General features: G+C 38.8%; 1 protein-coding gene across 3 annotated transcripts in view; it reads left to right on the plus strand.

The window, feature by feature from the left end:
- The window catches only part of LOC135200080 (poly(A) RNA polymerase gld-2-like), a 97,426-nt gene extending 78,703 nt beyond the window's left edge, over positions 1-18,723 (plus strand). For all 3 annotated transcript variants that reach the window (XM_064228380.1, XM_064228378.1, XM_064228379.1), the window contains 2 exons: positions 3,197-3,312; positions 13,036-18,723. In XM_064228380.1, the coding sequence (XP_064084450.1) occupies positions 3,197-3,312; positions 13,036-13,163 (244 nt within the window). In that variant the 3' untranslated portion in view covers positions 13,164-18,723. The remainder of the gene's footprint in view (positions 1-3,196; positions 3,313-13,035) is intronic.
- Positions 18,724-23,411: the final 4,688 nt, after the last annotated feature.

Below are 23,411 nucleotides of genomic sequence, written 5' to 3' on the forward strand. Positions count from 1 at the left end.
AAAAAGCATCAGCGTCACATCTCGGAAATTATTTCGTCACTTTGTCGTAATTTTTACACCGTTTTATATTAGCCGTTACATAGTTTTCATATGAAAATGTGCGCAATTTCATGTAGAATACAACAAAAAACAACCCATGGTTGTAGCTTTTATCAATTTTGAAATATTTTCATATAAATAACGATAAGCGCCAAAATTTCAACCTTTGGTCAACTTTGACTCGACCAAAATGGTTGAAAAATGCAATTGTAAGCTAAAACATTTTACATTAGTAATATTCAATCATTTACCTTCAATTTGCAACAAATTGGAAGTCTCTAGCACAATATTTTGATTATTTGGTGAATTTTTGGAAAAAAAAATTTTTTCCTTACTTCCGCGCGGTAACTCTGCCGAAAAATCAGAAATTCTTTTGTCGGATTGTTGTAATGTTTGCGCCCTTTTATATTAGCTGTTACGTTAAGTTTTATGTGTATATATATATATATATATATATTATGAAAATGTGCGTAATTTCATGAAGAATACAACAAAAAACAACCCATGGTTGTAGCTTTTATCAGTTTCGAAATATTTTCACATAAATAACGATAAGTGCCAAAATTTCAACCTTCGGTCAACTTTGATTCAACCAAAATGGTCAAAAAACACTATTGTAAGCTAAAACTCTTACATTCTAGTAATATTCAATCATTTACCTTCATTTTGCAACAAATTGGAATTCAATCATTTACCTTCATTTTGAAACAAATTGGTAGTCTCTAGCACAATATTTTGATTTATGGTGAATTTTTGAAAAAAAAAAACTTTTTCCTTACGTCCGCGCAGTAACTGGTGAAAAATCAGAAATTCTTTTGTCGGATTGTCGTAATGTTTGCACCGTTTTATATTAGCCGTTACATAAAATTTTATATGTGGAAATGTGCGCAATTTCATGTAGAATACAACTAAAAACAACCCATGGTTGTAGCTTTTATCAGTTTTGAAAGTTTCATATGAATAACGATATGTGCCAAAATTTCAACCTTCGGTCAACTTTGACTCGACTGAAATGGTAAAAAACTCAATTGTAAGCTAAAACTCTTACATTCTTGTAACATTCAATCATTTACCTTCATTTTGCAATATATTGGAAGTCTCTAGCACAATATTTTGATTTATGGTGAATTTTTTAAGAAAACTTTTTCCCTACGTCCACGCGGTAACTGCCGAAAAAAATAAGAAATTCCTCCGTCAGTTTGTCGTGTTTGTCGTAATGTTTGCACCATTTTATATTAGCCGTAACATAAAGTTTTATATATGAAAAAGTGTGCAGTTTCATGTAGAATACAACTAAATACAATGCATGGTTGTAGCTTTTATCAGTTTTGAAATATTTTCATATAAATAACGATGTGCCAAAATTTCAACCTTCGGTCAACTTTGACTTGGCCGAAATAGTCGAAAAACGCAGTTGTAAGCTAAAACTCTTCATTCTAGTAATATTCAATCATTTACCTTCATTTTGCAACAAATTGGAAGTCTCTAGCACAATATTTTGATGTGTGGTGAGTTTTTGAAAAAAAAAAAAAATATTTTCCTTATTCCACGTCAGTTTACTGCAGAAACGAAAAAATCACCGAAAAAATCATTTTTTTTTTTTTTTTTTTTTTTTCCTCTTCTTGATTGTAGTAATGTTTGCACCGTTTTATATTAGCCGTTACATTAAATTTTATATATGAAAATGTGTGCAATTTCATGTAGAATAACAAAAAACAACCCATGGTTTTGGAATATTTTCATATAATTAATGATAAGTTCCAAAATTTCAACCTTCTGTCAACTTTGACTCGACCGAAATGGTAAAAAAATGCAATTGTAAGCTAAAACTCTTACATTCTAGTAATATTCAATAATTTACCTTCATTTTGCAACAAATTGGAAGTTTTTAGCACAATATTTTGATTTATGGTAAATTTTTTAAAAAACCTTTTCCTTACGTCTGAGTGGTAACTCTGCTGAAAAAATAAAATTCGTTTGTCGGATTGTCGTAATGTTTGCACCGTTTCATATTAGCCGTTACATAAAGTTTTATATATGAAAATGTGTGCAATTTCATGTAGAATACAATAAAAAATAGCTCATGATTGTATCTTTTATCAGTTTTGAAATATTTTCATATAAATAACAATAAATAGCAAATATTTGACCTTCAGTCAACTTTAACTCAACCGAAATGGTGAAAAACTGCAATTATATGCTTCAACACTAACAGTTTAGTATTATTCAATCAATTACCTTCATTTTGCAACAAACGGGAAGTCTCTAACGCAATACATATTTCGATTTATAGTGAATTTTTTAAGACAAATTTTTTTACGTCCTCGTGTTACGAATTCATGCAACATATTATGATATTATTTTCTGTGTTGCTTTGATCCTTTTACAATTTGTTATATACCAAAATCATCGCTATTTAGTGTACAATACAACGAAAAAATTGAACTCATTAACTTTAACCGTTTTGCTCACAGCGTAATTTGTATACAATTATATATGAATTTTTTTTTGCGCTGTCATTTATTCCAATGACAAAAAAGGGAGCCAAAAATGAACTCTTAATCTTGAAAACTAAGCATGCTGTGATTTTTTTTCAAAAAACTTTTTCCGCTTTGGTGCTTACTCCCGAACACTGCTGGCATACAGGAGACACTTTCAGAAATACCGGCTTGGCGTTTAAGGGTTAATGAGCTCATATAAAAAGATAACAATCCATATTTTTTTAGAATGTAAATTTCTTAGGATAGTGAATGTTTTTGTACAGTAGCCGGTATTATAGTATGATTGTTGGTTGGTATGGTGTTGGCGTGCCACCTTGTTGGCCGCGAGTTCGATTCTTGGGCATTCCATTGAGGAGTAAGAGATGTGTATTTCTGGTAATAGAAGTTCACTCTTGATGTGGTTCGGAAGTCATATAAAGCAGTTGGTCCTGTTGCTGAATAACCACTGGTTCCATGCAACGTAAAAGTAATACAAACAAGCAAATATAGTATGATTGTTGAGTAGCCTAGAGGTAGAATAACCAACGCTGGTCTAGACACTAGTTCTTTTTCCACAATTGATGTATCTGTACCCCCATGGAATTTATTAGTATAAAAAATCTAGGGATTACTGTACGTAATTTGATCATTTAAGGGGATCTTATTATTCGTTTCAGGTATATTGAGGATACGATCTCAGTCAGAACAGGAGGCACTATACCCACAGCCAAGTGCCGAGCGCACAGAACCCGCAAGAATGATTCAAGAATGTGGAAATACCTCTGCATAGAAGGTTAGTTTTGATTAACAGTAGAGTCCATGCAAAAATACCAACATCATAGAAATGGATATCAGTGTTTCCTGAAAGTTTGGTTAAAACAAGAATATCGTAACTTTGCAGTGTTTTTCTTATTCAAAGAAAAGAAGACAGCCAAGATACTGTATCGTAAACAGAACATTAGATTTACAATATTGACAGAAAAAGCAAGTATGAGAGCTTTACCTCAAAACTCGTACCTTACCTATACAGTACCTCCCTCCCCCCCATTTTTACATGGGAATAGGTTCCAGAACCTATTGGAGAAATGCAAAAATCCCCTCTAAAAATGCTTATAACTACCAAATATCCTGTACTCTTAAACTAAAACACTTATAACTGCCTATTATAACATTTCACTGCTAAATTTGATACTCTAAGTAGTTTATAGAATAGACCCTAAAACATTTCAAATAAAATTAGACAGTGAACACCCCCATATTTTGGAGGTATTGTTTTGCCAATGTCTATACACTGCCGTGTCTTTCCCTTACACGTACGTGTTCGTGACCCTGGAAGTGTTGCTCTACACGGTTGTGCCTCCCCCTTACACATACGTGTTCATGACCACGGGAGGGTTGCTAGTGACACGGGTACTTTGCCGATTTCTATACAGCAGTGTCTCTCCCTTACCAGTACGTGTTTGTGACGACAGAAGAGTTGCGAGTTGAAAGAGTTCTTTGTCTGCTTCTCTACACGGCCTTGTCTCTTCCTCACACATACATGTTTGCCATCATAGAAGTGTTGGCCCCATCTATCCACCATCTCCGTCTCCCGTACCTATTCCATTCCGTCTTAAAGATGATAAGGCTCTGATTAAGAAGTCGAAGGTGCTTGCTACGACAGTGTCTCCTCCACCTTCCAAAGGCTCTTTTATCTGCAGTGCGGTGGTTGACAGTTGAGAAGGTGCGACTGCTCTGGTCTGCAGTCCATCAGGAAGTTCACTTCGGCGTCGATCCCCGTGAACATGTACAGGATTTGTCACATGAACGCATAGACGGTTTCGATCGAGACCCTGTAGAGCTTTCTTCGCGTGGCTGTGTTCTGGAACCCTCTGTATCAGGATCTTCATTAATTAGGGGTTCCACTCCAACCAGTGGGAGAAATGTTGCCGGCTTCCTAGGGAAGCCTCTCCAGTGCTGTTAGGGAAGGTGAAGATCCTTCTAAGCCTTCTTTTTATTGTCGTCGGTTCCCTTTGCTGGAGCAAGAGGAGGAAGAGAGCCAGGAGTTTCTGTCTTCTTTCTCCGAGGTTGTTGATCTCACTTGTGGGTAGAATGCAGGCCCAGTCTTCTATGACCCCTATGGGTATAGAGGCCTTATTAGGTCCAAGGCAAGATACTAGGACTTCATTTGAGCTTTTTGTTGGGTCATGCTCATTCTATCTTGCAACGTGTTAACACCTTGGTTTCGGACCGAGATCGCTCTCTGCGCTCCAATAGATCCTCAAAGTTCCTTCTTCCTTCTCTCGTGCAGCATAGGAAGTATTATTCCACCAATGTGCTCCAGCTGATGTCCCGTTACCTTAATTTGGATGTGGTCCATCTTAAACCTGGGTTGACCCTGGATCAAGTTAGGTCTGTGGGTCGTTCTTTTTCTTCGCAGAAGGCCTTGGCTATGGAGGCTACTGCTTCTTCGATCTTCTAGACTGTCTCCTAGCTGGACTTGTAGTCCACTGCGGTAGCCAGGATGGCTTCGGATAGACCTGAGGGAGGTTTTGTCAGTTCTTCCTCCTTTGTCAGGCTTTTGCAGTCTGGCTCTAAGGCTATTTCATATCAAGGCCACCTTAGTGCAACTTTTTGGGCCAACTTTCTCCTGGCTCTGTAGATTCAGTCCTTGTCAGCTCTCCGAAACGGGAATCTTCTTCAGTCGCAGCTTCTCTTCGCAAGAATTCGTTTAGAAGATGCGATTGACCGGTGGCAAGCGGATACCAAGGATAGGCTAGTTACTAGTACATCAGGCGGTATCTAAATCGGAGGCTCATTCTCGTCCTCCTCCTTCCCCTCCACAAAGGCAGACAAGACGGTTTGTCCTGTCAAGTCGTACAGACGTTTGTCTTCTGGGAGAGTTCCTCAGTCTTCTCTGTCAAGGTCAAGACAACAACAGCGTCCCTTTCAGTCTCACCCCTACAAGGCTGGGAGCTTTAGAGGAAGGGGCAGAGGGGGTCGTCAGTAGAGTGGCCGCCTCTCCCTCTCCATTGCCACAGGTAGGGGGATGCTTGGTGGGCCATTGGGCCAAATGGCAGTTGCATGGAACAGAGAAATGGGTAGTAGATGTTCTTTGGGTGGGGTATCTACTACCCTTCGATGTCTACCCCTCTCTCGGACAGACCTTCTCAATCTGACCTATGTTCACAGCTCCCCGAAGTACTTAGCTCTGTGGGAGGAAGTGTTGAAGATGCTGGACAAGGGGGCAGTGGAAGAAGTGCAGAGTCCAACACGGGGGTTTACAGTCAGATTTTCTTGGTTCTGAAGGCTACAAGCGACTGGAGACCAGTAATCGACCTTCCCACTCTTAATCATTTGGTAAGGAAGATGAGGTTCAGGATGGAAACGCCCCTGGACAGTTTTGGCAGCGATAAGAGAATGACTTTTTGCTGTCAATACACTTAATGGATGTTTACTTTCAGATTCCAATCTACCCTTCATCCAGAAAGTTCCTTCGCTTCAGTCTGGGAGAGCAAGTCTTCCAGTTCAAGGTCCGTTGCATCGGATTGACTATGGCCCCTCAGGTGTTTGCAAGGGTCTTTTCCCTAGTCTCAACATGGGCTCATGCTAAGGGATTCGCTTGTTTAGATACCTAGACAACTGGCTAGTCTTGGCAGGCTTCAGGGAGATCGCCTTCTTAATCTCTGTCGGGAGCTAGGCATAATAGTGAACCTGAAAAAGTCCAATCTGGTTCCCAGCCAGAGGGCCCTCTATCTGGGTATGGATATAAATACAGCAGCGTCAAGAGTTTTTCTGTCGTACCAGAGGTTGGACAAGTTCTGGTGCATGTCATGCTTTTTCCTGTCACATTCCAAACAGTCAGCCCACCAGTGACAGGTCCTTCTGGGTATTTTGTCCTCTCTGGAGAAGCTTGTCCCTCAAGTTTGTCTTCACCTTCAGTCTTTGCAGTGGAGACTGAAGGTCTTCTGGTCTTCACCAAGGGATTCCCCTTTGCAGAAAGTTCCTCTGTAAGAGGAGGTGAGGAAGGACTTGTTGGTGGTTGGTCGACCAGAATCTCACGGTGGGAGTCCCTCTGTGCTCACCCCCTCCAGACTTTTTCGGATGCTTCCATCGACGGGTGAGGTGCCCATCAAGCGCCTCAGTGACGTGGTTGGTATGGTGTTGGCATCCCACCTCTGTGGTCGCAAGTTCGATTCTCGGCCATTCCATTGAGGAGTGAGAGATGTGTATTTCTGGTGATAGAAGTTCACTCTTGATGTGGTTCGGAAGTCACATAAAGCCGTTGGTCCCATTGCTGAATAACCATTGATTCCATGCAACGTAAAAACACCATACAAACAAACAAACAAACATCTGGAAGATCTCCTTGCCTTAAGCATTTGGAGTGCAGAGGAGAAGCTGCTTCATATCAATATTTTGGAGTAAAAAGCAGCTTTCCTAGGTATGTGGGAGTTACAGTAGAGGGTAGAGGGTTGTTCTGTTGTGCTTATGTGGACTTAGGTGCCATAGACTCTTTGTTAGCACAGGCTGGTCCAGAAGGGAAGTGTCTAAGAACACAAGTTCATTCAGGTTACGTGAGAAGATTAAACAGGCTCACTCACTTGCTAATTCTGTCAGTCTCAGTAGGCTAGAGCACGTGATACCAGAGGTATAAGTTCCTTTCTGGCATTTAAGAAAAACTTGTCTGTTCATAGGATTTTGAGCACTGATTCTTGGCTATGCCAGTCCATGTTCACTTCCTTTTATCTAAAGGACGTTGCCCACAGATCTTTGGACACTTTACTTGGGTCCAGTGGTGGCTGCCCAACAGGTTGTGTATTTCACCCAGTGCCTCTAGCTGGGCAGTTTGTATCCTACCTAAGATGGTTGTGTGGAAGAGAGAATGAGTTGGCTGGCCTTTCTTTTTCTTTTTCCTTTCTTCTTCTACAGGTGGGTTGAAGAATAGGCACATCATATGCTGGAACTGGTCTTATATAGGTGATTAGGGTGGTCATAATGGTGGTGGTTTTTATGTTGTGACTATACAATAGACAAATCTGACTAGTCATATATCATTGTGTTTCAACCCAGACGGCTGAGTTTTTAGATATCCTATTGTCTAGTCTCACGGGCTTGGGCCCCCTTCTTTAGAATTAATTCTTCTAGGAAGGGTGGTCAGGTGGGTTAACTCATAACTCGTTTAGGATGCCTGTACCTTCATCCAAGTATGAGTCTCTCCTATTGTTGAGATATAATCCGCATATGAACAAATGACAAATTTTTAATCAATACATATTTTTCATAGCTAACAAACCTGAATTCATGTAGGTAACTCAACATTCTCCTCCCAGCTATGGTGTCATTAATGTCTCGTTCTCAGCAGTTACTCTCTCTCTCTCTCTCTCTCTCTCTCTCTCTCTCTCTCTCTCTCTCTCTCTCTCTCTCTCTCTCTCTCTCTCTCTCTTTTGTATATCAGTACTGTACTGTACACACGCTCAAATTAGTTGTGGCAGTCTCATCATTTTTCGTTCACCTGCCTAATGCATGATTCATGCCTTATTAAACAATTTTTCTTTTTGAAGATGGAGGAAATCTTATGTAATGACGTTAAAAACAGTCACTGATATCTTTAGAACATCATGTTGTTATTGCATAAAACTATTTTCCATATAGCAAAATCGACATTAACGAAACAAAGTGATAAAAAACGTCATATCACAACCACTGACATACATAACTAAACAGATAGGAGACACCTATCACTACATAGTAGTATCGGATAAACATAGTCCTTACATTATCATTTCAGTATTAAGTGGAAGGTAGTGAACTATTCCATTTGTTAAATTTTACAGAAAACATTGGAAACTCAAAATACCATCAAAAATAAAAAAGAAATAAAAATGACAATCTAACAGTGAACCATGCGACTTTACTCTATTGTTTTCGATGTAATGATGTGCATGGGAATTGAATGTTAATGTGTATTTGGGTCCGGAGGCAGCGAAGTAGACCGAGGAACTGTAGGCTGTGACGTCATCGCGTCTGCCATGTCGGTGTGTGACGTCGGTTGTAACGTCACCAATCTTGTAGGGAGAGACTGGGCGGCTGCTGCTGGCATCCTGCGTTTGCTGCAAAACTACCCCCAACGTTCTGCATCGCTGTAAACATAGAAGTTGTTGGCGTAGCCGCGGCATTATTTCCCCTAAAGTGCAAGCCAGGGGGATGAGGAATAATAACCGCTGCCAGACTCTGCTGGAATTGTGACGCCATTTAATGGGACAGCAAACCTTCTAAGGTTGGTACGCCTGGTAGGCCTAGCGCCGCCCATGTACCTTCCATCCTGTTCGCGTCGGGAGCTGGCACCTGGAACAAAGATGGCGATGCTCCCCTCCTCCCTGCTGGGAACAACTGAGCATAAATATTATGCATAAAATTACCCAAAACCCCTCCTGGAGTTTCCGATAACGAACCGCTTGGAGAAACCAAAGGGGTATGGGACAAATCAAAAGCAGGTGGCGAAACATATGGAGCAGTCTGTTGTATTGCCGATACAAAAGAAGCTGGTAACGCTTGGTCATCCAAAGGTGGCGTTGACTCCTTTCTTTTGTACTGGCCTTTCTCATAAAACTTCCTCCATTGTTCCACCGACCAGCTGCAACAAACAGAACAAGGATTAGTAATTGTACATACGTTTTCTCTGCACCTACTATACGTTGGATGAGGATCCGTCGACACCGAAGTTAGGAATCTTGAACACGGAAAGCCACTGACACAAGGGCATTTCCTTTGTCTTGTCTTCGAAACGGAAGAATATCCCGATGGTCAAGCAAAAACCTCCATCTCACCACTTCACAGTTTTACAGCTCACGCCCACACTGAGCACACTCAGAGAAAGAGAATTAACAAGACAAATTAAAGTGAAATGGATAAAAATGGGCAAACTAAAACCGGCTTTAAGCAGATAGACAGTAAACATGTCTTGTCTTAAAGGTGGTAGAAAGATAACTGGTAGGTCACGGGACGCCGAGGGCATTCAGGGTAATACGTGCCCCGTGACCAGGTATAGATGCCAATAGTCTCTGGATTGCACAAGTTTAATTTTAATTCTACCGGTTTCCAGCTTGGTGCTAGTAAATCCTAATGTTAAGACCAAAGGTTTGTTAGTTATGAAAAATACAAATTAGTTACAGATTTGTCATTTTATTGGTCTTAGAAACATCCCCCACTGAGAGAGAGAGAGAGAGAGAGAGAGAGAGAGAGAGAGAGAGAGAGAGAGAGAGAGAGAGAGAGAGAGAGAGAGAGAGAGAGAGCTTCATATGCCAAAGAGAATCATACATAGATGAATCAAATTCTTTAGAGAATGACAAAGTTTAGAACATTGGCCTAGAAGTGGAACTCCACGAAGCACCACAAGAGAGCAAGACAATACAGTAGTGTAAACATTACTGAGAAGCATTCATTTATGAATTTTGAATTCTGGTGCGTCGTCCCGATATTGTTGAACCAGGAATCATGACTAGATTTATGCCTATGACTGGTATCTGATGAGTACTTTGGATAAAGAGGGTAGAGATTTTTAAAAATACACTTGAAGTCCTTGATAGGTGTCTAATGAATAAGCAAACCTACCTTTGATGGATGGGAGATTTAATTAGGTTTTTTTTTATTGGTGTCCAGTGAATACCATAGATAGGGAGGGAAACAGATTCAATGATGCAAGCATAATTTTTCTTCAAAACCTAAATAATGCATTTTATTGGGAGATCCTTTATTCACATCAGCCCAATCCCTCTATCCTCCTCCTATATGGCACCACCGCTCCCCTTATAGGCTACTCTGACTTCTTGCTAAGAACTTCATCGCGTGAAAGCAGCAGTATGGTAACAGTTATTTGTTCATATATGAAACAAACCCTCGGTCTTAACATTAGGATAATCTAGCACCAGCTGGAAATCCGGTTAAAATTGATAAAAAAAACTTGTGTGATAGAGGGACTACTGGCATCTGTACCTGCTCACACGATATTTGGTAATTCCTACAATGCGTTGGGCATCCAGTGAGGTCATCATTTACTTTCTTACTGCCTTTAAGAGAGGATGCGACTAGTACTCTCTTATATCTGTAAAGCCGGTTTAGTTTGCCCATTTTCCTACCTTTCTTCCCTGTCTTTTCTCTGGGTGTGCTCGATGTGTGGTCTGATAGGTTTGTATAAGTCATGAGAGATCATGGAGAATTTTTTCTTGGCAACGAAGCTTTCTTTGGGATCTTGCAAGAAACAAAGGAAATTCCCTGGAGTGAGCGGGTTCCCTTGTTCGGAATTTTTAACTTCAGTGTCTACGGCTCCTCACCCAACATGCACTAGGTGCAGATAAAACATATGTACAATTACTAATCCATGTTCAATTTGTCATCGTTGGTTGGTGGAACAATGGAAAAGATTCTATGAGAAGGGTCAGTAAGGAGATGCCACCATCTTTGGACGACCAAGCATCTTCAGCTCCTTTTGTGCTGACTGTGCATCATGCTGTTCCATGTTTTTTCACTGATTTGATGCTTCCCATACCCCTTCGGTTTCTTCTAATGATTCGTTGGTGGAAGCATCAAGAGGGGTTTAGGGGAGTTCTTGTACCTAATTAGACTCTTTCCCTTCAGGGAGAGGAGGAGCATCACCATCTTTGTCGTATGTTTCAGCTCCCCCAATACACAGAGGATGGAGGGAATGTGGGTGGCGTTAGGCCTATCAGGGGTACCAACCTCGGATGGGTTATTGTCGTACTATGTGACGTCACACTTCCCTACGGGTCTTCAAACTATGAGTGTCCCTCCTCCCCCTGGTCTGCTGTTTATGGGGGCAAACTATATGACAGCTGCAGCAGTGCATACGTTACCAACGCCACAGAATTTGGGAATTAGCTGTGGCTCATGCAGGGATGGCAGCAGTATCCACACTGCATCTTTCATCAAGCGCGGTGACTCACAGCCTGCTCCCTCAGTGACATTAAAGCCTAACATTGCGTCTGCCATGACATCACGGCCTTCTTCCACTCACATCCTCAGTGCCGATGGATGCACCAATTCTTTCAGACTCGGGAGCACACACGTTTATGAAAAAGTTACAATATTTGGAAGAGAAGATAAGAAAGACAAGAGGAACAGGCATAAATCGTCGTCACCTTCCTCTTCCTCTAGTTTGATATCATCACAAGACTCAATGACGTCTGTGCATGCACCATTCAAGCGTTGAAGAATAAGGGACTTTGTGACTGATCCTTGTGCCAAGTGGAGAAGATTAAGTCTGTCATCTTCAAGCCAGGACTGTCACATCCCTATCAAAAGCAAAGTGCAGCAGGTAGTGGCTAGTGCCAGAAAGGAAAATGGTGTCTGTTATTTAGATGCGTTGTCACAGCCGAAGGGATCAATGAACACTGGGAATGGAAGTGGCTGGGACTATGATGCCAACTGTGATGGGTAAGATGTTTAGGGAATCAACAGTGGGTATGCATCTGTCTTCAAAGAATGGAGAACAGCTACTAGTATCTTTTGTAAGACCTTTCAAGATAAGGAGGAAAGATGATAATGCTCCCATTAAAAGGTTGAATAATACAGCATTTGTAACACTGCTTGATACATTGATTGAAGTGGTGACTCAGCTCGAGCCCAGAAGATCAAGGTCAACTTCCCCAACGGCTGTTGTGGATAATAATAGAAACTGTGATGACGTGCGTTTACTTCATGGGAGCTGTCATCCTTGAGGAGTAGACATTGTTCTTGTTCTAGATCAAGGAGCATTGAAAGATTTAGATGTTCACATTCTCCGGGTGGCTATTCAAGAACTAGCCAGCAACGGCCGTCAGAGAACGTAGGTGCTGCAGTCATGGGATTGGACGATTATTGTGAATCCCACTGATATTTGTCAGCTGATAGGAGTGAACTACCTTCGTCGGCAGCCAGACAGAATGTTTTGGAAGCAGAAGGGGAGAATCAGGAGTTTCTGGCTTCTCATGCGGAGATGATTGATGTGATTCATCAATTCAATAATCTCTCAAGGAGGTCTGAAAATTATTATGGAAATAAAGAACTTATGAATTTTGTAGAGTAAAAATATAAAAATTTTATATGGCACAGAGCAATGTTTTGTTAGACATGTAGCCTTTTGCTTTTCCAACCAAGGTTGTTGCTTGGCTTATAATATATTTTCACATAAATATGCTTGATAGACAAATAAGTATATGGATAAGTAATAATATAATAATAAATCTTATTACAAAATTTATGATAGAATTCCAGTGTCATATTACACTTCAGAAATTTTGTAATACTGTACATAATGACATTATGAAAGTCATGAAATTAAGATTTTGTTGTATAGTAAGTTTACACTCTCATCTTTTGCTTCCTGTATCATCATGATGTGGAAACTATCGTGAATAGAAAGATGATGTTATATGTAGTATGCTTTAGTTTTTCATGAAGCTTTGTTTAACAGGTAAGCTTTTCAGAATCATATATATGTTTTGTGTAACTAATTTTAGTATTTTTTTTTCTGTGACAGAACCTTTTGATCGGACCAACACAGCCAGATCTATGTATGATGAAGAAGTTTTTGAAAGAGTGAAAAAGGTGTTTGCTGATTCTTACAAACTCTTAAATGAGAAAAGGGACCTTTCAGCCATCATGTGAAGAAAATCAAGGCTTGAGAAGGATGCAGTGATAAATGAATATAATATGATGAGTTGAGGCTATGTTACCCCACACAATCATCATATGAGCACCTTTCCTAATAACTGTAGAGGCATCTGCTATATCAAAATTCTTGTTACATGGTAGAACGCCACATCATATTGGGTTAGTGCCTTGAAGATGGGCCGCGTCTTCAGTGAGTTTTCCTTAAATGTTTCCTAAATTTTGTGATGCTTTCGTCATTACTGAGCTATCTTGACATACATAGTTTTTTGAAGGAATATGTTATATGTTTTGACAATATGAAAATTTATTTAAAAGTCTGAAAAGAGATTTTTGGTTATTCCTGTACTGTATTTAATGAAAGTTTTGATAACTTGGACACCTATGTTTATGTACATTATTAGTATTAAGATTTGAAAGCTATTTATTGTCCTTATAAGCAAATTTGCTGAAGGTCATCTTGAACAAGAATTGCCAGTTGAGCATAGGCTGTACGCTCTCTCACCATGTACAGCACGTTTGTCATTTCTCAGGCAGTATGGTAGGGGCTAGATATAACATCACTGTTGAGGATTCAGAATGTTTAGGCTGTGATAAGTTTTAGCATTGCATTCAGTGAAGATGTATTCTGTATATAAAAACAAAGCCAGGGTGAGAGTTTTTTTGCTTTAGTTTATAATTTACTTATCACTCATTGCTGTGAGAAAACTCATTATGTGGATGCTGATGTTGAGGGATATGGGAATGTACTAATATCATTACCAATCATGCTTTCAAAGGGTAAAATGATAGCAGTTGATAAGTAGGGGCACTTACAAATGTGTATTAATTTTTGAAAAAATTAAAAAAATATAAATGAGAAAATATATAAAAATATTTGTTCTTTTATCATGTACAGTATTGGAGATGTTTCTGTGTTTTTGTATTACACATCTCTGCCTTGGTATTAGTTGATATAAAGGAATATATATAAATTTACTTGTCAATGAGTGAGTAATATATAGTACTGTAGTTTATCAAATATCTGGAATGAGCATGATTCATAGAAAATTGTAAATGACTGTGAACTGCAACATAAGCAGTAAGGAAAAAAAGGTAAAAGACTGAAATCAAAAAAAATTTTGGATGTTGCAAAAGGTTAAGGATGCATTCAGAAATACAAAGCCTATGTAGTATAAAGAATGATGATTGTTGTGCCAGACTTTTAAATTTTTATCCCTTCAAAGAGAAATCTTCCTCATTTCTTTGTCATCATCTTAAGTATGTAAGGGAGTCTGTTGATATCTATTTTTTATGGGGGGAAATTATATTGCAGAAAATCTACTTTCTAAGAGATTCACTCAGTTTTGTTTATTTTCTCGGTGCAAATCCAAAAGGCTTTAGTAATTGCTTGTTGACGGCTTTTAAAGGGATACCTGTCTCATTTTAGTCACCATCTTGAACAACGAAAGGATTTTTTTTTTTTTTTTTTTAGGGGAAAAAATTGTATTGCAGGAAATCCTCTCTTGCTTTCAGAGAAATTTGCTGAAGTTGGTATCTTTTCTTGGTGGAAATCCTAGCACTTGAAAAGAATGAAAAGAATTGGATATAGAGGAATGGAATGTTGTTTGGATAAACTACCTACTAGTGAAAATTAATATTGGTCATTAGGTATCATGTATTTTACATATATTTTCTATAATTAGAACATCACAAAGAAATCTATGGTAATCTTCTGATTACATCAACAATTTTATTTTATGTTATATTTATTTTGTGATCTGGTCCAGTAGGAGAGATGTCACTTTATCTTTATTGCTGGTGTTATTTGAAATATTATAATAATGGCAATAATACTAAAATATTTAAATGCTTGTTTTTAAACCAGGATTTTATGACATTTCTTCTTTTTTGTGGAATGTTTGTGGTCATTCATGATTTGATTTTGATAACTGGCCTTTCTCTAACTTCATGATCTGTGGAAAAGAAATGTATTTGATCATTTTATTATTGTCTAGAATATCTCATTCAGGCTATTTTTATGTGACATGATGCAAGAGAGTAGCAGTAAGAGGAAATATTTGCAGATTGCCTATCATCAAATTTGCATGTCATTTAGATATGCTTGTGTTGTTTCTAGTTAATTCAGCATTTCCTCTTGGAATACTTTTTCTTGTCTTGTCTTGGATGTCTTCCCAAGACCTTTTATTGTTGAAGAGTTGAATTTGGGCTGGACAGGTGATCATCTGGTTGGTTTTTCTATCAAAAAGAGAAAAAAATTTTTTTTCACTTTGATAGATAGGACATTTACTATTTCTTGAAGGCTGCAACCATAGAATCTCTACTCCTGATTGCAGATGGTTAGCAGACCCATCTTGTGACAGTATCAGATGAACTAACTACTCATACACCATTTGCACTTGTAAGTTGTGCTGGTAGTCTTTCATGAAAGGAGAGGCTATGTAGTATACATGTTTATTTACCTGTAGGAAATGCAGGAGGACAAGTGTAAAGTGTTTACTGGTAGGGAATGCAGGAGCGGACAACAGTAAGTGTTTACTAGTAGGGAGTGCAGGAGGACAACTGTTAAGTGTGGTTCAGAACAAATTTTGAGTCCCCTCTTCATGTTTTTTGTTCATATTGAGGATACATGCTTTTCAGTAGTGTTACAAAAATATTCTTTTGATTTGTCAACAGTCAACAGTAAATATCTCTCTCTCTCTCTCTCTCTCTCTCTCTCTCTCTCTCTCTCTCCTCTCTCTCTCTCTCTCTCTCATATGCTAATTATTTCATGAAGGTAAACTGTTTTTTCCATGGCTGTTAGAATATTTTAAAGGAAAAAGATTTGGCAGGTGAATGGAAGCCTCAAGTTCCCTTCCCCACCCTTTTTTCCCCATCTGAATAATCTTGAGGTAGTGGTTGTGAAGGATGCCATGAAAGAAAGTTTGTTTTAAGCAGTCTGACAAGTTTTAGCTGTCTCTTTTCAATTTAAATTTCATGGAGGTGACCTATTTGAAAATCCATACTTCTCTAAATGTCTATTAACAGACTTGAAATAGTTTTTGGGAGTGGTACATAACTCAACCTGTTAGGCTTTGGTTTCGTTACATATCATCGTAATGTTATGAATTGTCTCAAAATATAGGTAAGATGTGTATATTAAAGAAAAATTAATCAGGGCAGAAGAAATTGGTCTGATAGGGCAAATGGCAATGTTTTGTTTTGGTTTAGCATCCATTAAATGCCCTGATTTTTTTTTTTTTTTTTTTTTTTTGCCAAAGGTTACTGAATTTTTTTCTTTATGAAATTTTCATTATGAAGAATTTAAAGATTTAAAGGTGTCTTGTGCTATTTTAAAGTACAGATTTTTGTTGCTGTTTATTATTATTATTATTATTATTATTATTATTATTATTATTATTATTATTATTATTATTATTATTATTATTATTATTATTATTATTAGTATTATTATTATTATTATAACATACTTGTCAAGCATAATTTTCACTAGCTGTGTTTTTATATAATAGTAGGTTTAAATTTTGAAAAAAATCAAGTTGTCTAGAATGGATTTAAAATTTTTGGAGAACCTGTTCTCATTCAATTAACATATTGGTAAAGGTAACAGTCCTGGTGGCTAGTTACATTGTCCAAAATGCAACCCTGTGTAACATTGACTGAAGTGCCTGAGAAGATAACCTATTTTCGTATCCTTGGATTATGTGATTAAGGGAATTTATTTCAAGCACATTTATGTATGACATATTAACATGCTCTCTGGTAAGTTTTGATGCTGTCTTGACTTAGTAAGAGGATGAAAGGTAGATTTATTTTCATCCTGCCTAATTAATATTTGATTACTGGGTTGGAGTAACATCACCACCATTGGCATATTATTGTCCATGGTTTAATATTGATTGGATGTGCATGAAAAGGATTCTTTGCTTGTTTAATTGTTGTATCTGTGTAACCACAGTATTTTGGAGATAATTGAAAGTATATTAAAAATATTTATTGCCTGATTGTGTGCTGTGTACAGGTATTGTTTTTTACTATAACAATTTTACTATAACAAATATTTCACAATACAGTACTGTATATTGCAGATTAATTGATTTGCTTAAGAATAGAAACATATAAGGTTTATGGTATGATATTGTATATCAAATATATATATATCCAGTATGTGTAAGAAAACTGCAACAGTATTTAAATCTTTGGAGAAAATTTATCTGTAAGGTTATCCCATAATTTTTATGTATTCCAGATAAGCTCATTATAGATAGCATGGACCATATTCTTTAAGTCTTTGATCTTGACAGTTAGATGTTCTGTATGTGTTGGAAAAGATATGCCATCTGTTTTTGTGCAAGTTTAAGTTGAATTGGCATGAGTTGCCTCTCTTAAGTAACAACCATTGTGACACATTCCCACAGTACTTTTGGTTTGGTTGACTTCAGGGAGGCTGAGTTTGGCATTTGAATCTTTTCTGGTTGATGCTTTTCTCAGGTTGGGGGGAAAGTTATCCCTAAGCTTGTGAAGTCTTGCTTGAGAAATATATGGTTGTGTTTATATTTTACACTTCAAATAGTGTCAAGTATGCCATATATTTTTTGTTGTTTTATTTTTTCTTGTAGGTCCACTAAATTTTTGAATAATTTTTTTGACCTTAGCAAGTGATGAATGATTTTATTGACCTTAGTGAGTGATGTTAGAGATTTGCTCATCATTGCGGCCATCTGCCCAAACTATCTGAAGTTATGGTCATGACTGTATTAGCTATCCATATTTAATGTTCATAATCTGTGTGTGGGCCCACAAACTGCCCGTCTGCAAAATTAGTGTTAGCAGTATTCACCAGTATTGCCATTTGTGTTCACAACCAGCAGGTGTTTCGTGCTTTGTGACACAGGAAAGGCTCTTCTATTTTATTGTGCGTTGGTGGTATTTTATGTGCTCTCATATGTCTGTGTGGTTTCCATCCCTACACCAGAAAAAGGGCATATTTCCTAAACTTATGAATTATATACAGTAAACTTTTAAAAAGTTGCAATATGATATGCCAGGTAATGTTTACATGAAAATTATTTATTATACCACCTTTAGACACTACATTTTTATCCTTTTTGGAGGATTACAGTGGTATGGATGATGGTGGTGTAGTCATTGGTTTTCATGATTAGGGAATGTAAACTAAGAGATCAGAGTTGCATTATATATCATTTTCATGTGTTACATATTCATCTCATAATTTTTTCCTGTCTTGGCTTTTCCTGATGTTCAGGTGATCTAAACTAGTTTGCCACAACTCATGTAGAAATCATACCACCATTCATATGAAGACAACTCTGTGAAATTGTTGCATTCCCAATATCCTTCTCATACAGCCCGGAGCGTGTTGGCTACTCTGGACTGCTTGTAATGCTAGAAGCAAGCAAGTTCACTGTATCCTCACATCCTTTTTGAAGTACAAGGTTTTCATCGTTTATTTTTTTGGTGCTGAGTTGCCAGATGCAGTTTTCTTGCGTTCTTGTAGGCCACAATATGCCTCTACTTACAATAAAAGTAAAATGCATGCTCGTTTTTATTTTCCTTGCGGGGGCAAAGTTTAAAATACTGAAATCTTTCGAGAAAACAAATGAACAGGACAGTAATGGACTAGTCAGTTCCATGTTTAAAAATTTTCTAATGGAAGCAACTTTACATAAACAATCTTGTCAATTCACAGACTGAATGAAGCGCCACAGTGGCATGGTTGGTATGGTGTTGGCGTCCCACCTCGGTGGTCGTGAGTTCGATTCTCTGCCATTCCGTTGAGGAGTGAGAGATGTGTATTTCTGGTGATAGAAGTTCACTCTCAACGTGGTTCGGAAGTCACGTAAAGTGGTTGGTCCCATTGCTGAATAACCACTGGTTCCATACAACATAAAGACAATACAAACAAACACAGACCGAATGAATTGGGAGGAGAACCCACTGGTTTCCTGCACTAATTGAAAACATAAAAATGTCATTCATTATTTATAAAGCTGTATCTGATCACTGTAGGCAGTTGGACTTCCAATAACTAAAAGCAACCCTGAAGGGCTTTTTTTTTTTTCCCCAAAAAAATTGAGGACCATGACGATCTGGTAGCATCTTCAGGTCCTTGACACCTGCAGCATTGTATCATTGTAAGACTTAACCTCAGTGGCGTGGTTGGAATGGTGTTGGCGTCCCACCTCGGTGGTCGCGAGTTCGATTCTCGACCAGTCCATTGAGTATTGAGAGAATTGTATTTCTGGTAATAGAAATTCACTCTCGACATGGTTCGGAAGTCACGTAAAGCCGTTGTTCCCATTGCTGAATAACCACTGGTTCCATGCAACGTAAAAAAAAAAAAAACAATACATTGTAAGACTTGGTGGTGCAAAGTCCCATGTATACTACAGATATTGATAAAAATCTGGAAAACAAATACACTAATTTAATTTAATATAACAGAATATGCAAATGTGATTATTCTTGAGAAGAATACTCTCGACACCATGTAGAAGTTTTCCATTGACCAATCATACATGGTAAATAATCTAAGGGAAAGGTTATAATAATAATAATATGCTTTATTTCAGCTCAGGGCCATAAACATTGGATATACAAAATACAGACAGTAACATACACAATCTAGATACCTACATGAGACATGATAAAAAAGAAAAAGAAAATGAATAATTGGCACTTATCCACAAAATAGCTGAGGTAGCATAAAAGCTAGTAATCATGATACTGGTAATAACAGTAATAATATTGGTGAGGAAAAAAAATATGCATTGAGAGTAATAACAGTTAGTGCACATATTATATAACTTAAATTTCAACTAGAGACCTTAGGTGGTTACAGTCCTCAGGTCCAGAGGGCTAAATACAAAACTGAATGTAAAGAAAAAACTTTAACTTTATAGTAATCACAGTAATAATGAAAAATTAAAATATCAGCAATAAATGTAATAATGACAAAAACTGCAGATGACATCTTGCCAATACAGAGATTAAGTCCTTTAGGTGACAAAGGCCTCATTTTCCCATCTTTCCCACAATTTAGATCTTGCTTCACTCCTTAGGATGCTTTGTATGAGCGAGTTGCTGCTGTTTCTCACTCGGGTTACCAGACTGGACACTGTTGGCCTAACAATGATTTTTAAATTGTCCAGGTGGTTTTCTATGAACAGCTGTGTGGTGGAGTGGTAGCGTGGAGTGTTTGTGAGGCGTCTCAGAATGTCATTGTGCACAACAGTGATGCGTCTTATGGTCTCTCGGGTATAGTTCGTCCAGAGGGAACACCCATAGATACACTAGCAGTACGAGCGGAAGAGCAGCAGTTTCATGTCTCGGTGACAGAAGGCAAACCTCCTTGCAATCATGTTGCCAGCTGCACATAGTTTACGATGCCTCTGTTCAATATCTGCCGTATCTTTTAGGTCGTCGGTGATAATGTGACCCAAATACGGAAATTCGAGCCGATGGTTTCCGAGGAAAATTTGAGGTTCTGCAATATGCTTAAGCGATCTCGGGAGCAGCGACATGCACTGGGTCTTGGTTTTGTTGTAGATTATATCACATTGCTCTGCATATTGGTGGCAAGTGTTGATGAGTCGATGGAGACCTTGCACTGATGGGGAAATCAGAACCATATCGTCGGCGTAACAAAGGTTGTTTATAGTTGTTTCATTGACAGTGCATCCGATTGGGAGTGAGTTCAGTTTGACATTCAAGGCATCTGTGTATGTATTAAACAGGTATGGAGAGAGAATGCCCCTTGCCGAAGCCTGTTTAGGGAGCCGAAGGTGTAAGATAATATGTTACCCCATTTGACACACAATTGCTGTGTGGAGAACCAGCAATGCAAAATGCCAATTAGATACAGGGGTGTGGCCCTTTTATGCAGCTTCAGGTAGTTTACTCCGTCAAATGCTTTTCTCACATCTACAAAGCAAAGGAAAACAGGAGAGGCTGATGATAGGTAGTAATTCAGCAATTCTTTCAGTATGTAGATGCAGGTGTCGGGTGAGTGGTTTGCTTTAAACCCGAACTGGTTGTCAGTGGTGTGTAGAAAGGGGAGAAGTCTCACTAGAAGAACAGACTCATGTATCTTCGATGCGATCGTTGTGATTGCAATCGGCCGGTAGTTGCCAGGGTCAGCTGCATCCTTTAGCTTGTTTTTGATTAATGGTATCAAGTGAACTAAGAGTAGGGAGTCTGGAAGAAACCGGTGAATTATGCACTCATTGAATAGGGCAGCTGGCAAAATGTAAATTATCGGATGGCAGAATTTGAAGGCTTCTGCAGGAAGACAAATCACAGCCGGGTGATTTATTATTAGGTAGGCTGTTTATGGCATCGCTGATGTTACCTGACGTAATACGGTCTGTAAAATGAAATCGAATATTGTCAGTAAGGAGGTTATCTACATCCCTTCGGGAATCTTGATCATTTATGCAATTCAGGATATTGTTGAAGTGATCACCCCACATACTTGCGATAGCTTCGTCTCCGACTGCTTCCCCTACTCTCTGTGATAGCTTTTTAGTTTTGGGATTTAAGGACTGGATATCTTTCCAAAGACGAGGATAATCACCAGATTCTAAGTTTCTAGACATTGCATCGGCTCTTAGTTGTTTTTCATTTAACCTGCAGTGCTTAAGAGCAAGTTTGAACTGTGCTCTCGCCTGTCTCATTAGTAATGCAGTGTGCCCTTCCCTGGGGCCACCATTTTGCCTCCACAGTAAAAACCTTTCTCGTGAGTATGTATACAGATCTTTAACCAAGTCATTCCATCCAGGTATATTTCGAGAATTATCTTGACGAAATCTGTAGGCAGTCCTGCCCGAAGCAAGCATAGCGGAGATTATGTTCTAATAGAATTCATTCAGATCCCTCCTGTGATGGTCATTTCTACAATTTGTGTTAGTACAAAGTAAGGCGTCTGCTGGTTGAACTATTGACCGCAATCTGGTTTCCGTGGTGCCCTAAAGTATCTGGTTTTCCGTTGGTTTTTAAAATCCCAGTTTACTGCTGGTGGGCGAACAGTTGGGGGGTTCACAGTAGGGAGGGATGGGGTACTGAATGACACCTGTAATGGGATGTGATCATAGCCCGTTGCAAGATCATAGCGAATATTGCGGGTCATAATAGAATCATGAAGTTGTGGAGATGTGATGCAGTGGTCCAGCCAGGAGGTTGTACTAGCGTCCGCTCTATTATGTACATATGAATAGGAAGAGGGAGGGAGGAGCATTACATCGCTAATTTGGAGAGCATGATTTTGACAGAAGCGAGTAAGTTCATTATAAAATTGTTTTGTGGGGTGAGAATTAAGGTCCCCGATTATACAAATATGATCAGCAGGAGAATCATGAATAATACTGTGTAACTCCCCAAGGATCATGCAGTAATGATCAAAATTATTGTTATTTTCCCATGGCATATAAACATTAATAATTAGGATTTTAGAGTTCCCTACTGTCACTTGAAGCCCCAGCAATCTGTCACTCCTGTAGGTCATCACCTTTATCATATTGTCTAACGATTTGTGCCACAGGAAAGAAATGCCCCCTTTCGGGGGACCGGCTATGATTTGATCTGTAACTTGCATCGATGAAGTCGAGAAGGTTCTGAAGTCTTCATGAATTGAATCGCAGATGGCAAGGTCATGTGGCCAGAGGAGCGTTTCTTGCAATGCAATGATGCCTTTGAAGTTTTTGCAGAACATGTTTAGGAGAGAAATGTTCCGCTTGAGGCCAAAAATATTCCAAGAGATCATGTTTAATGTATCCATGGCTACTCACGAAGATGGGAGATGAATGCGCTGATCCTTTGGGTGGATAGGGGTTTAGCCAGGGGGAGTGGGCAGTCACTCGCCGTGGGGGGTTGACTGGCACTTGCGGTGGAAATGACCCTGGTTGGAGTGTCAGTAAGTTCCCATAGGGGTGGTTGATCCCGGAATAATTTATATCTTGAAACTAATATATTAGGACCGAAATTCTCGCCTTTAAGAACGTTGAGGTGTTGAAACAGTCAGGTAATCCTGTAAGCCACTTAATGTTTAATCCTGCATGGGAGTTTGTGAGAGATGAGTGGGTCAGAGCCAGTGAGAAACTTGACTCTCTCCACTATGGCGTCTAGCGTCACCGATGAGTGCAGATTGTGAATTACTATGTGACATCTCTTCTCAGGTGTCGGGCAAGGTGAAACACGAATGTTGGGCTCTGGTCCAGCAGCCAAACG

This window comes from Macrobrachium nipponense, chromosome 26, assembly GCF_015104395.2.
Source record: "Macrobrachium nipponense isolate FS-2020 chromosome 26, ASM1510439v2, whole genome shotgun sequence".
Taxonomy (NCBI): Eukaryota; Metazoa; Arthropoda; class Malacostraca; order Decapoda; family Palaemonidae; genus Macrobrachium; species Macrobrachium nipponense.